We start from the raw sequence: 14,580 nt of genomic DNA on the forward strand, positions 1-14,580 counted from the left end.
CGTGGGTGTCGCTGGGCTCACCCTGGGTCACTGCAGCCTGAGGGCCCCGCCTAGGCCTTCCTAGTCTATCACCTATCCTGACACCTGCTGCTCTCCGGCCCACAAAATGCACACAGGTGTGGCCCCTCCATTGGAAAGCGTCCTCCATGGTTATAAGAGTCCATGGAAGAATGCCTGGAACTGCAAGAACAGCCTAAGAAACAATGCACAGGCCGAGCCTGAAACGGAGCGCCGTGTCCCAGAGAAAGGCCAGAACCTCCTGCGTCTGCCAAGCCAAGCACTAGGTTCTTAATTTAATTGTTTTTTAGTTTATTCATTTTTAGAGAGAAGAGAGAGAGGAAAGAGAGAGACAGGGGGGAGGAGCTGGAAGCATCAACTCCCATATGTGCCTTGACCAGGCAAGCCCAGGGTTTCGAACCGGCGACCTCAGCATTTCCAGGTCGATGCTTTATCCACTGCGCCAGCACAGTTCAGGCAGCACTAGGTTCTTAATTCCATCTGTAGTGAAGGTGGGCACCTGCCTTTCTAATTGCAGCTCTAACTGTTGCCATAGTCAATGGAGTACTCTTGAGGGATGTGTAAGTGTCCCTCATTTAACAACGACTTTGAAGGCCCTGCCACCAGCCACTCCTGTGCAGTATAGGTTAGATGTGTCCTGCAACCTAGGAGGTCATGGCCTAGCAGAGTGGAAGTTAGTTCAGTGATCAGGAGCCCAGACTCCGGAGGAAGACCATCATCCATCCAGCAGTGTTCACTGGCAGAGCCGAATATGTCTGAGTACAGGAAGAGAAAGGCCAGACCCTGGAGCTTTGGAAGTTGAAGGAACAGCATAACTGTGGCTAGGGAAGAATGGTCACCAGACCACAAAGGAGTTTGAACTTCCTCTTAAGGTTACCAGGGGAGGAAAAGTGGGCAGATCTCTGGAAAGAATTCTTTGCATACTGATTGTTAAGCAGCTGGGCTGGGAGGTTGGGGTGGGGTGTAATAACTCCTCCCTCTGTGCTCCTTGAGCCCACAGAGCTTCCAGGTGCAATATGAGTGGTAGCACTTGATCTTTATTTAGATCCAGTGCTGGGGACAGCACTGGAACAGGTGATCCAGGCTGTCAAAGACCCTGAGGAGAGGAGTGAAGTGATTGGGTTCCAGTGCCCTGATGCTCAGGGCTTCCTGTCTCCCTCTTCTGCCCTAGTTAGAGCCCCTGGGTTCAGGAAGTCACTGTTCTTCTCGTTCTTCCTCAGCCAGTTCTCTGCTCCTGAGAGCTGGCCCTCTGCTCATTGTCCACTTGTAGCTGGCAAGGGGCTCTTTCCCTTCCCCAAATCTGAGTGAGCAAGAAGGTGACTTCCAATCAGCAGGACCACCACCAGGGGCCAGTGGTCAACACCTCACCAGTGGTGTTAGAGAACACCTGTAGGACTGAAGGGCCAAGAGAGGCAACCAGTGGGAACCTGAAAAGTGCTTGGACTGGAGGGCACAGGGTTCATCAGTTAAAACCTCCATCCCAGAGCTTCCTGCACATGAGAAAGATGCAGGGTGTCCCTCCCGCTTCCTGGCTCCACCCTCAAGCTGGACAGTGGGCCCCAGTTTGAGGGTGGGTGAGTCAGCAAGGCCAGAGGAGGCCAGCTAGTAAGTACCCAGGGAGGGCTGGAGAATAGGCAGGCCTTTGATGGGTAGGTCTTTAAACCCCAAAATCTCCACCCAGCCTCAACCTGATGATGCCTGCTGTGTCCTGGTTTGGAAAGCATGGTAGCTGAGACTGCCTTGCTCTCAACTAGACCCGCCTTGGATGGGGAGGAATTGCCTGCGACATCTGTTTTTTTTTTTATGACGGATTCCATCAGGATATTGATGAGGTGGTGAGGTTTCAGAGTTTCCCACCGAGATCAAAGTGAAGAAGAGCATTTAAAAGTTGCGCTAGCCTCTTGGCTATTGAGAAATACTCTTCTTCCTACCCTGCCCCTCAGCACCCAGCTCAACATGGCAGGATGGACCCTGGAAGAAATTATCCTTTGCATAGAGCGGTCCCAGTCCTTGAAGCCAGCCTGGGCCCCACTGTTGTTGGGACCTCCCTGCCTGAGCTCTCACTCCCACAACCCTGGGATCTGGCAGAGGATGGGCAGGTTGGCTGTAGACTGTCCTTGAACCAGGCACCTCTCTTCCCTGAGCTCAGCTTCCTCATGGAACACAAACCCTTCAGTCTTATTTGTTTTCTGTAAAAACACTGGTGCACCTTTCAGGGGTCTTCAAACTTTTTATAAAAACCGCCCACTTGCAGTGCTGGTCAACCTGGTCCCTACCGCGCAACTAAACACCGCTGCGATTGGCCCACCATGAAAGCTGGACCGCCCACTAGTGGGCGGTAGGGACCAGGTTGACCAGCACTGCAAAAGTGGGCGGTTTTTATAAAAAGTTTGACGACCCCTGCATGGATGGGGTAATTGCCTATCTCACTCTTAAGTCTTTTCACATCTGTCCTGGGCCCTGGCCTTGTGGGGGAGCAGAGCCAAGCCCACCCTGAGAATGGCTGAGTGGGAGGGACTCTCACTCTTGCCAGAGAAGGAATTTCTCCATGGTTGCACCCCAACATTAACTGTTTTCCTCTCTTCTTTCATTCCTCTACTTTGTGCAAATTTTGATGATAGACATTTTTATAGCCACCCACCCCAATCCTAAAAACCATCTAAATGGTGGAAATGACCCCATATCACAAGGGAAACCCATGGTCATCTGGCATTGAGAGTGACTCTTCAGGCATTCTCTCAAGCAGCCTGGCCTCTGCTCTCTGCTGCTCCATGTGCCCTCCACCCCAATCTTCTGCCGGGGACAATCATCCCTCTGAGCCCTCTCAGGCAGAGCTGGAGAGGGCCCAGATGCTGTTGTAGGTCAGGAGAGTTGGGCAGAACCCTGTATTAGCCGTGTGTGTCCCCTCTCTGAAGCCCCTCACCCTCACTGGCCCCTCTAGCCTGTCAGCCACAGGGGACACTGGACACTGTCAGGTTGATTGTTGCAGATGCAGACAGTGTCTGCTGCTCAAGTCTGAGTTGTCATCCTCCACTTGATTTTGGCCCTGTCTCTCCCATCATCCCATCCATTTGAACTTCAGTTTTACTGCCAAGATGGGAATAGGGTCACCCCTGACAAATTTCTACAAGTTGGGTTACTACTGTGGAAGATGCCAATTACTCATCAGGCCACCTTGCCATAGCTTCCTCAGCAGGAATGGGCTCGATTCTGTCTGCGGTTTGTAAAAGGCTCCTGGCCACAGGCACCTGTTGGCTCATTTCAGTGTAGTTGGTTATAGCTTTTTTTTTTATTCCTTAATAAGTTGTATTTATATATTTATTTATTATTTTACAATTTTGTGTTTATTTATGATTTTAATTTGTGTTTACATAGATTCAAGTGTCCCACCGAATATATCTCCCCCCACCCTCTTATTCCCCTTGGCCCCCCATGCCCCCTCCCCCAATGCCTTCCCCCCTTCCCTCCAGGATGTGCCGTCCTGTTCTCTATAATGCTGTGTTATGTATATATAATTTCATTAATCTCTTTCCCTTCTGGGTATAGCTTTTTCTTCTTCTTTTTTTTAAGATTCTTCTTTAAAAATATTTTTTTAAATTTATTAATTTTAGTGAGAGAGGGAGAGAGAGACAGAGAGGAACATCGCTTTATTCCTGTATGTGCCCTGACCAGAGATTGAACCAGCAACCTCTACACTATGAGATGATGCTCTAGACCAAGCTATCGGGCCAGTGTGGTTCCAGCTTCTAATCTTCCAACTCAACCGGGCCCATGAGATCAGCAGGTGGGTTCCAGACCCACCTTGGAACCATGGGGCAGAGCCAGGTGCCGCTGGTGACTCTGGTTCAGGCATATTCTGAGCAGACAGAGCTGAGTGCTGGGCCTTCAGGCAGCAAGGAAGCAGGGTCACCAGGCTGATTCCAGGCGGGCAGATGTGTGGGACGGGACAGTCACTGCAGGCCAGCACTGTGCCCAGGTGGGATGTGTCCCTTAGGAAAATCTGGGGATCTTCTGACAAATGGGAAGAGGATGTGTGCTAATTCTCCACTGGCTTCATTCCTGTTCTCTGTTTCCAGGAAAGTGAGCCAAGGTAACTCAAAGAGAATGTACTCAGGGAAACAAAAGTGGCATTAAATACATTCACATTGTTGTGTAACCACCACCACCACTTCCTGAACTTTCTCATCATCCTAACAGAAACTCTGTCCCTATGGAGTAAAAACTCCCCATTCCCTCCTCACCTCAGCCCCTGGGAACCTCTCATTTCCTTTCTGTTTCTATACATTTGCTTCTTCTAGATTTTTTTTAAATAAGTGGAATTATACAATATTGGTCTGTGACTAGCTTCTTTTGCTGAGCATCATGGGTTTTTTTTTGTTTTTGGGGTGGTTTTTTTTGTATTTTTCTGAAGTTGGAAACAGGGAGGCAGTCAGATAGACTCCTGCATGCACCCGACCAGGATCCACCCGGCACGCCCACCAGGGGGCGATGCTCCGCCCATCTGGGGAGTTGCTCTGTTGTAACCAGAGGCATTCTAGCACCTGAGGCAGAGGCCACAGAGCCATCCTCAGCACCCGGGCCAACTTTGCTCCAATGGAGCCTTGGCTACAGGAGAGGAAGAGAGAGACAGAGAGGAAGGAGAGGGGGAGGGGTGGAGAAGCAGATGGGTGCTTCTCCTGTGTGCCCTGGCTGGGAATTGAACCCGGGTCTCCTGCACGCCAGGCTGATGCTTTACCACTGAGCCATCCGGCCAGGGCATGTTTTTAAATTTCATTTATGTTGTAGTGTGTGTCAGCTTCATTTGATTTTATGGCTAAATAATATTCCGTTGTATTGATGGGCCACATTTTGCTTACCCATTCATCTATTAATGGACACTTGGGTTGTTTCCTCTTAAAATTAATTTTTTAAAAGATTTTATTTATTGATTTTATGGGAGGAGGGGGACAAGAAATATCAACTCACAGTTGTTTCACTTTAATTGTTTATTGATTGCAAGTTATATGTGCCTTAACTGGGAAAGCCCAGGGCCTCGAATCAAGCAAGGATCTCAGCGTTCCCGGTCAGCACTCTATCCACTGTACCACCACAGACCAGGCATCTTTTAAAATTGATTTTTAAGTATAGATTAGTAATGACTTTATTATCCTTGGGTACAAAATTAAACCTGAGTGATAACTTCCCCTCTGATGACACTGTTGCCATGGCCCTTTCTTGCTCTTTGTGAAACCTGACCACTTCTCTCTAAATTACTATTTTCATCAACAGTAACAATGTGGGAGGACCATGAATTGTGGATGATAGGAGAAAAACGGCTTTGGAATTGGAGTTAAGAAAGCTGGCCCCTGTCAAATGACCCCACCCTCTGCCCCCTTCCCTCCTTTTTATGTTCTCATCTACAAAGGATTAGAACACGAGTTACTGACCCACCAGGGCTGCTGGGCAAGTGGGTAATTCGGGAAACCCTTTTTGGAGAATCTATCTCTGTTGTGCTCATTTTAAATTTATTTTGTGAATAGGTGATAGACGCAAGTAATATAGCAAAAAATCAAAATAGCACCAAAGAGTATTTCAGTGACCATTATGTGTCCCTCCCACCTAGGCATGCCCTCCCAGAGATACAGTGTCTAGAAGGCATGGGTGTTACCCTGCAGCTTTTTTCCAGTTGTAATATTGTATCTTAGAAATTATTCCCAGTTGTAATACTATATCTTAGAGATTGTTCCATATGGATACACAGAGAGTTGTTTGATTCTCTGTAACCCATGGGCACTACTCCATTGCAGGATACACTGTAATTTAGTTACTTTCTGCATTGAGCGAACAGTTTTCTCCAAATCTTTTGCTACTCACAATCCTTGGATAGATATGCTCTGTTCCTGTGAGCACACCTGCAGGGCAAGTTCTGAGATTCCCCCTTTGAAGCCCCCATGCTGGAGCCTGGAGGGTGGGATGCCCTATGAGTCGGGTCCCAAAGCTGCTGTGGTAGGTCTTAGGACTCCAGACATGCCCTTCTGGGCCCTCTTCCCTCCCCCTCATCCCTGGGTCCTCCTATCCCCCTGCCCCTCCCCCCCCCCACAGACCATGCTCTTAGGAAAGGGTCTAACCTTATCTCCTAGGCTATAGAAAGACTTAGCTTAAAGGAGTGGGGTTTTTTAAAAATAATTTAAAAAATATTATTTATTAATTTTAGAGAGGTGGGGAGAGAGAGAAAGCGGGTTGGAGCAGGAAGCATCAACTCTATTATGCGTCTTGACCAGGCAAGCCCAGGGTTTTAAACCGGCAACCTCAGCATTCTAGGTCAATGATTTATCCACTGTGCCACCACAGACCAGGTCAAGGAGTGGTTTTTAAACTTTTTTTTTTTTTTTGCATTTAAACCTTTTATGCAAACAAGTTGTCTTATATAACCTTTTTTTTTTTTTTTTTTTTTTTTTAATTATTTCATTTTAGAGAGGGGGGGGGAGAGAGAGAGAGAGAGAGAGAAGGGGGAGGAGCAGGAAGCATCAACTCCCATATGTGCCTTGACCAGGCAAGCCAGGGTTTTGAACCGGCAACCTCAGTGTTTCCAGGTTAATGCTTTATCCACTGCGCCACCACAGGTCAGGCTTATATAACCTTTTATGCAAACAAGTTGTCTTATATCCCTTCAAGACCCAGTGCTGGTGGGCATCAGTGTCCCCAGCTGCCCCCATGATCACCCCAAAGGTAGGCCAGGCAGAGGAGGGGTAAGGGGAGCCCTAGTCCTGATACAGTGTCTGTTCTGCTCATTTCTAAGCCTTTGTCTCTCTTTTTTCCTGCCCTCCTCTCCTGGGTCCCCAGCCTGACTAAGAATGATAATGGGGTAAAACCGAAGGGACAGATAATGATGCTTCACTGGGTGCATGTTGCTTCACATCTACTTTGACATGGTCTTCTCTTTAATCTTCACAACTCCAAGGCTTGGGGCCACTGCCCCACTTTATAGATGCTCTCGAGGCACTGGGGGGACGGCCTCCTGGGCCATAAAGCCAGCAGCTAGGGGAGCTGGTTGTCCTTCCAGTCATCTCTGTTGATACTGATGCTACTCGGAACCTGGCCCCAACCCCTGCCAAGGGGCAACCCAAGGCAGCCAGATATGGGCCTTTCCTTAAGGGTGGCCCCAGCCATTGTCCCAGAAGCTGGAACAGGCACATTTGCAGGTGGGTCTTGGGACACTCAGTCAGCTGGGTCCAATTCCCAGACTCCTTTGTACTCTGACCTTGAAGAGACATCCTGAGGCTACAAGTCTTAGAGGGTTCAAAAAAGTCCAGGGCCAGACATGACTCCAGCTGTGATATGAGACAGCAAGAAGCAGGAGAGGTGTGGATAAAGCCAGCCAGCATTTAAACACCAGAGTTCAGGAAGGTCTGCCTTTTTGGCTTTTAAGAGTCGGAGGGCCTGGGCCTTTGTTCTGGCTGGCCTCAGTTGGCTGGCCTGGGTCAGTGCTGGCTATAGGCTGTCCCCACCACACCCCCTGCTTATTCCTCCATGCTGCCAAGTTGGAGTGGCAAAGACCAAACTGAGGTGGCCTGAATGAAATGCTTAGCACACCCTGGACTCGGACCCTGGCCTGTCCACCCCAGGGGACAACAGGCCTCGGAGGGTGCTCTGGCTATTGCAAAGTGATTAGTGCAAAGTTGGTGGTGGTGGAGGGTGCAGCTGGAACCGGCCCTTCGCAGTCCACAGCCGGTCTCTCCTCGCTCCAGTCTGGCCCGGTGCTGGTCTTCTGGGCTGGGGCTCTGAGCCGGCCCACGGTCCCCAGGGGGCGCTGCGTCCCCACGTCTGCAGCAGCAAAGTGAAAGTCTCTATGGCCACGCGGGGCGCCGTTGCGCGTGGGGTACTGCCGGTGAAGCCAAGCACTAGGGAGCCTTTCTTTAGAGCTCTGGCCGGTTCGCGGGGGAGAAGAGTTTCTGCCCACCTCCACCGGCACACCGAGAGACAGTGCCAAGGCTATTGAGGGGTGGGGGTCTCGGATCTATGGTCTCGGCTTGCCAACCGCAACCCAGAGGGCTGGCGAGTTGCGCGGGCGCGTGGGGCAGGAGGGGTGCCGGGAGCGCCGGGTCGTCGAGGCAGCGCGGAGGCGGGCACGCTGCGGAGGGCGGGCGAGCGGGCGGGCGGGGGACCGAGCCTATAAAGGCCCGCGGGCGGCGAGGGAGGGAGGGAGGCAGCCGCCAAGCCGCCGTCCGGCCCTGTTGAGCTTTCGCGAGCTGCCGACAGCCGCGCGCTGCGCTTGCCCCGGGGCAGGGCTACCCTCGGAGTGGACGCGGGCCCGGGACAGAGAAGGAGTGCGCGGAGGCGCTCGTGTCCCCGCCGACCAGCCGGGGGTCCTGGCCCTGGCGCCCGGCACGTGCGGCCACCCGCCTTGGGCACCATGGCGCGCCAAACCCGGATGCCCCGCGCCGCCCCTTAGCGCCGCGGCGGTCCAGCTACCCCGGGCCCACCCGCGGGCCCCCCGGGCATGGAGCCGCACGTGCTCGGCGCCGTGCTCTACTGGCTGTTGCTGCCCTTCGCGCTCTTGGCGGGTGAGTGGGGCAGGCGCGGCGAGCTCTGAGCTGGGACACGGTCGTGTCCCGCTCCCCACTTCCCGGCCCCGCCGCATGCAAGGCTGGCCGGGCGGGGGCCGTGTGCAGGCGGGCGCGGAGACTCCCCCGGACGCGCGGCCTCGGCGCCCGCATTCCAGAAGCCTGAGAGCGCCGGGGCTACGGGGGAGGCCGGGGCAGCGCGGGCGGTCTCGGCGGCGCCCCCGTCCGCTCGAGCGGCTGGCTGGGAGGGGGACGGAGAGGTGGCAGCCGGGCGCCCACGGTGCGGCCCCGGGAGAGCGTGGATGATGCCTCCACCTGGGTGCCAGGGACCACGGTTCCTGCGAGGAGATTATTTGCTCCTTTGGACGGGCTGGAGAGCTGCTGCTGGTGGTGGTGTGTGTGTGTGTGTGTGGGGCACGAATCTCTTTTTCTGTTTCATGTTTAAACACACACACACACACACACACACACACACACACACCCCACACACACACACGCAAACTTGCATTATGACTTCCTGACCAATGTGGGAGAAGGCGGGCTTCCTGCCTGGAGCTGTTTAATCTGGAGCCTCCAGAGCAGAACTAATGTCTGTGCCCTGGGCGCGGCACCCCCACTCTTCCCAGCCCGTCCCCAGCCCCGGCGGACTAGGGCAGGCCCGTGCTTTGGAAAAAGCAGTTCGGGTTCCTCCCTGCCCTTCCCTGCTCAGTGCCCTGGCTTACTCAGTTCGCTTGCTCGCTCGCTCACTTGCTCTCTTGCTCTCTTTAGTAGCTGGGCCCTGGGCTGTGGGAGAGGACCCCCCCCCCCAGGGCCCTGGCCATTGTATCGTGGTAACAGAGCAGAGCGTCCCCAACCCAGTCATCACTCCTGGGAAGCACGTCCTATGGTTCTCCGTGCTGTAAGGCCTCTCTGCACCCTTCCTGCCTCCGCTGTGCCCAGGGCAGGGTGCCCAGAAGCTCATTTCACCCTTCACACTGTCCTCAACTCCTTCCACGTGGGGCTGTCTCTATTGGGTGTGAGCTGGAAAGTTCGCTGGTTAAATTAATTTACGGAACCATGGAAAGATTTGCATTAGGTACAAACGTCTGTCTCTTGGGTGGAAATCTGTCAGGCCATGGTGGATGGGGGTGTTTTTATTCCGAAAGCCTTTCCAGAGCCTCCTAACTCACTCCAGGTAGGCCTCTGCCAAATTCTGTTGTAGGCAGGCACAGGCACCCAGTGGCTAGACATGTAGGGGATCCACAGCAGCCTGCACTCTGGCTCCTAGACAGATTGTGTTTTGATTTGTAGCAGAGAAAAGTGGTGAAACTTGGGAAATTTTTCAAGACAGGAATCAATGAAAACATTGAGGTTGGAGAGGAGGTTTTGAGTCCTCCCTTGTGTGGACAGGACAGTCTGGGCTGTGCATGGGAGAGTTTGGGGTCAGCCACCTGGGCATCGTGCCTCTGGAGAGTCAGAGAGTACAGCCAAGCAGGACAGACCCAGCTAGAGGTGGGCTTAGAAGCTGGTGACATGACAGGTGGGGGAGGGCAGGTAAGTTTCTCAGAGGCACAGGCTCATCTGTCCTCCCCATAGCACACCTGTGGCTTCCTTGGCCTTTTGAGCTAGGGAGAGAGTCAAATCACTTAGCCCTGCAGAGTGGGGGTCCTTCCTGAAGCATGTGTGTCCCCTGGATGGTAGAGTCTCCTTGCATAGGGTCAGCAAACTTTTTCTGTAATGGGCTGGATAGTAAATATTTTCACATCATGAAAACTTTGGATGTTTTTCCAACCATTAAAAAATGTAAAAACACTCCTAGCTGTGGACTGTGCCAAAACAAGTGATGGAACAAGATTTGGCCCGAGGCCCAGAGTTTGTTGACTGAGAATTAGGCAGGGGTCCTGGGGTTTTTTCTGTGTCTCAGTTGCTTCTCACACGGCTACTGGGAGATTTCTCTGGTCCCTCGACATAGAGGTGGCTCTGGCTCAGGGTTTCCACCTGGGTCGTATTGGAGTCACCTGGGGAGCTTGATGACTAATTCTCTGTCCTTGTTGCTCAGTTTTTCTGTAAACTGCCCCCAAAATAAAGTCTATTAATTTTTTTTAGAGTCCTGGTGTCCCGGCCATACCCCACACTGACTCTCTCATTGTAGGGCTTGGCTTCAGCATTTTTTCTTCAGCTTTGAGGAGGGTGATGTTGAGCCGGCCTGGCGGGTGATACCTGAGACTCTCCGTCCAGGGCGTGGGCAGCTCGTGTCCTTAGGGACCCACTGGCTGTCCTGATGATATCAAGGCCGTGCTGCCTTGCTGGAGGTAGAATGTTCACTCTGTTATCTCCTGAGCACCTCCTCTCTGACAAGCTCTGGCTGGAAGCGGCTGTTTCTACAGTTTTGGAAGTGAGAGGTGGGTGCTAGGTAAGGCCTTCAGAGGATATTAGTCATACTTGCGCCTTGTGCTGGCTCAGGCAGCAGTCATGGGGAGGGTTTGAGTCATCCCGGGATACCCCTCGCCCCTACGCCACGCCTCGTGTAGTGCAGGGTTACTGCCCGAAAAGCTCAGCCCAGCCTCTTCGTCATGATAGACTTCTCGATTCCCCCTGTGAAGGCTGGAGGCCTCCGGCAGCTCACCTATTGTCCCTGGCCCTGGATGATCAGGACCCAAAGCTGGAAGCTTCTAGAGAGATGTTTTTGTGAACCATTTTGTGATCCCCATAGAACAAGCCACATCTCCTGAGTCTGGACCTTGCAGGGGCAGCCAGAAACAAACATGGGAGCTGAAAGGGAGGCGGCAGAAGGCAGAACTGGTCATGCAATATATGGCTTCTGCCTGTGGGATGGGGCCTCAGGCCCGAAGGCACACCCACCATACAGTACACCGAGGCGCCACTTGCACCACACTGATTATCGCTGAGAAGTGTTATTATTTAGAACGGGGCACTTCCTCCTTTTTATAGTGTTGTCAACATCACTGCCTCCCCTTTGAGGAAGGCAGGACATGGTCTTCTCTCAGCAATGAGAAAATGAGGTGTGGGTCTTGGAGCCTTGTTAGCAGTCCAGGTCCGAGAATCATTTGCCCAGTAACCCGTTAGGGGTGACACTGTGCTTGGCTCTCAGAGTAACACAGATCTGGGTCAGTCTCATCCAGAGGCCGTGCTCTGCGGTGCCACTAGGAAAGAAGGCACTCAGACTGAGTGGCTGTGGAGCTGGGGGTAGTCCTGCTTTCTGTGTGCCCCTGGAGGACAGGTACTGCTTAGTGCTGGCCGCGGGAGAGCTGAATGATTGACAGGATTGAGGGGGGGGGGTGTGTATGTGCGTGTTTGGGGGAGGGGCCAGGGTCTGTCCAGGAGCTGAGGATGGGTCACTTGTGGTCATCTGTATGCTGTCATCCTGCTGGCAGCCAGGGCATGGAGAGCCCAGGGCCTAGCCAGGAAGGGTCCTACAGAGGAAGTATCGTCCCTGGAGGCGGGAGGAGTGCCCAGCCTCAGATCCTGGCCTCACAGGCGCTTCCTGGGCGGTGTCTCCCCTGATCTGACAGGGTACTGAGTTTACTTTCAGTGCTTACAGATGGGGAAGGAGAGCAGGCCTTCCTGACTCCCTTGGCTCAGAGTGCGGCTGTGGGGGACTGCTCTCTGTGGTGGCTGGGAGACGGGGCCAGCCCACCAGAGGGGCTGTGGATGTCTCCACTCCTGCCACCACTAGCTTCAGGGTCCTGTGTAGCCTCCTTTTATACTCTTGACCACTCTGGTCCTCAGAAACGCCCTTTTCCTTAGACTTCAACAAAATGTTGAGCTTTTCTTTATTGTCTATTTTAGAAATATATAGACCTTTTTTTTTTTTAGATTTTTTTTATTCATTCATTTTAGAGAGGAGAGAGAGAGAGAGAGAGAGAGAAAGAAGGGAGGAGGAACAGGAAGCATTAACTCCCATATGTGCCTTGACCAGGCAAGCCTGGGGTTTTGAACTGGCGTTCCAGGTTGATGCTTTATCCACTGCGCCACCACAGTCAGGCAAAAATATATGGACTTATCAACCATAGATTTTCCCTTTCTGATTGCCAAAGCAGTTTGGTCCCTCCTTGTAGTAAGGACCAGGCGTCCCAGAAGCAGTTGGTAAGGCAGCACGTGCCTGCCAGCCAGTGAACCCTCGTGAAGTGCCTGCCTCAAGCTTTTCCTCAAGGGGGTACAGTGTGGCCAGAAGCACAGTCCCCAGCTTTCTGTCCCCCTCAGCCTGAGTTTCCAAGAGAGGTGGGTAGGGTGGGCTAGGACCACCTGCTCTATACTCTTGACCTTTGAACTCCTTTGAGTAGCCTGTTTTCTGGATGAGGAACCTGGGTCTTGGGGAAGTTATTTCACTTGCCCAAGATCACACAGGTAGGCAGCAAGGAAGCTGGGGCTGACATCTTTTCCTTCCTGGGGCAGGTGAGCCCCACACCTGCTGGCCGGATATCGCCCCAGTGGTGGGAGACCCTAGAGCAGAAGGTCCTGGGGAGGACGGGGGGTGGGGGGACGGGACAGATGGGGGAGGCTCCGCTGATTTTGCTGAAAGGGTGGGTATACCACAGCAGCCTCTGTCCTCCTCTGAACTCATATATATTAAATTTAGTTTTAATATATAACTAATGTGAGGGAGAGGCCCTTACCTCTCCCTCTGGGCCTTAGTTTCCTCGCCTATAAACAAGACAGTAAAAGCTCGAAGGCCACTCCCAGGCATCTGATCTGGTCTGCAGGGCTCTGGAAGCGAGCAGAGGCGGGGCAGCCCCCATGCACAATCCTGGTGTGCCAGAGCCCTGGAGCGCTCTCCCGCATGTGCCAGCACTCTGGGCCCATGTGCTGGGGCGGTCAGCGGCCAGGTTGGGCCTCCAGGGAACAGAATGGAAGGACCCACCCACCACTGGGGTCTGTGCACACAGGGCTGCCCGGCCAGCAGTGGGCAGGTTCCAGGAAGGGGGAGGTGAGTTGTCTGGTGCTGACCAAAGACCTCAGGTATCTGCAGCCCTGCCTCTGCTAGCACACATTATGCAAACCCACAGGTTTCTCTGAGCTCACCCTGAGTTTTTCCCAGATTCATTCAAGCGTTCTCTCATCTAGATCTCGAGGGCTTGAGCTCTGGGCGGGAGCCATTGGCCGAAGTTTTGGTTCCGGGCCAATGGTGGTGGCCGTGGGAGGGGCTAAGATACATTTTTCTCCCTTTCTCACCAGGCTATGGTTTCCTTGGCTGTACAAGGAGGTCTTGGGTTCCTCAGCTCCTGGTTCTTTGGTTCTGTAAGTGCCCTTACTGTGTTCATTCACGCAGTGGTGTGCAGAGCACAGATAGGCAAGACACATGGTACAAAAAATAAGCCACACAAAACAGGCTCCCCAACTAATGCTGCATAAGATAGGGTCCTCAAGTACTGCTATACACAACAATGTCCAGGCTAGGTATAGGGCTGGCAGGGCAGGGGGGAAGTGAGCACAGGCAGGGCTATTCTGCTGGAGGGAGAGAAGTTGGCACCAGGCAGGATGGCAGCTCCAGGGTCCCAGACCAGTGCAGCCCCCGAGGGTCGTTACCTCTGCCTCTGGAAGGAGTTAAGTGGGTGGTCTGATGGCTGAGTGTATTGTGGGGGGTACATTTTTTTCTGGGCTCAAATCCCCTGGTGATGGCCAAGTGGAGGTAGGGCAGGAGAAAGGCTGGATAAGCCGAGTAGACAGTTGGGCCATGAGACTTGATCTCCTCCCTCAGTTTTGACTTTTTTTTCTTTTTTTTTTTTTTTTACAGAGACAGAGAGAGAGAGAGTTAGAGAGAGGGATAGACAGACAGGAACAGAGAGAGATGAGAAGCATCAATCATCAGTTTTTCGTTACGACACCTTAGTTGTTCATTGATTGCTTTCTCATATGTGCCTTGACTGTGGGCCTTCAGCAGACCGAGTAACCCCTTGCTTGAGCCAGTGACCTTGGGTCCAAGCTGATGAGCTTTTTGTTCAAACCAGATGAGTCCACACTCAAGCTGGTGACCTCGGGATCTCGAACCCGGGTCCTCCGCATCCCCGTCCGACGCTCT

At 52.9% G+C, this 14,580-nt stretch overlaps 1 protein-coding gene across 3 annotated transcripts in view; it reads left to right on the forward strand.

Annotated features, from left to right (window-relative positions):
* The first annotated feature begins 8,202 nt into the window (after positions 1-8,202).
* The window catches only part of PIEZO1 (piezo type mechanosensitive ion channel component 1 (Er blood group)), a 75,472-nt gene continuing 69,094 nt past the window's right edge, over positions 8,203-14,580 (forward strand). For all 3 annotated transcript variants that reach the window (XM_066242973.1, XM_066242975.1, XM_066242974.1), the window contains exon 1: positions 8,203-8,561. In XM_066242973.1, the coding sequence (XP_066099070.1) occupies positions 8,498-8,561 (64 nt within the window). In that variant the 5' untranslated portion in view covers positions 8,203-8,497. The remainder of the gene's footprint in view (positions 8,562-14,580) is intronic.

This window comes from Saccopteryx bilineata, chromosome 9, assembly GCF_036850765.1.
Source record: "Saccopteryx bilineata isolate mSacBil1 chromosome 9, mSacBil1_pri_phased_curated, whole genome shotgun sequence".
Taxonomy (NCBI): domain Eukaryota; kingdom Metazoa; phylum Chordata; class Mammalia; order Chiroptera; family Emballonuridae; genus Saccopteryx; species Saccopteryx bilineata.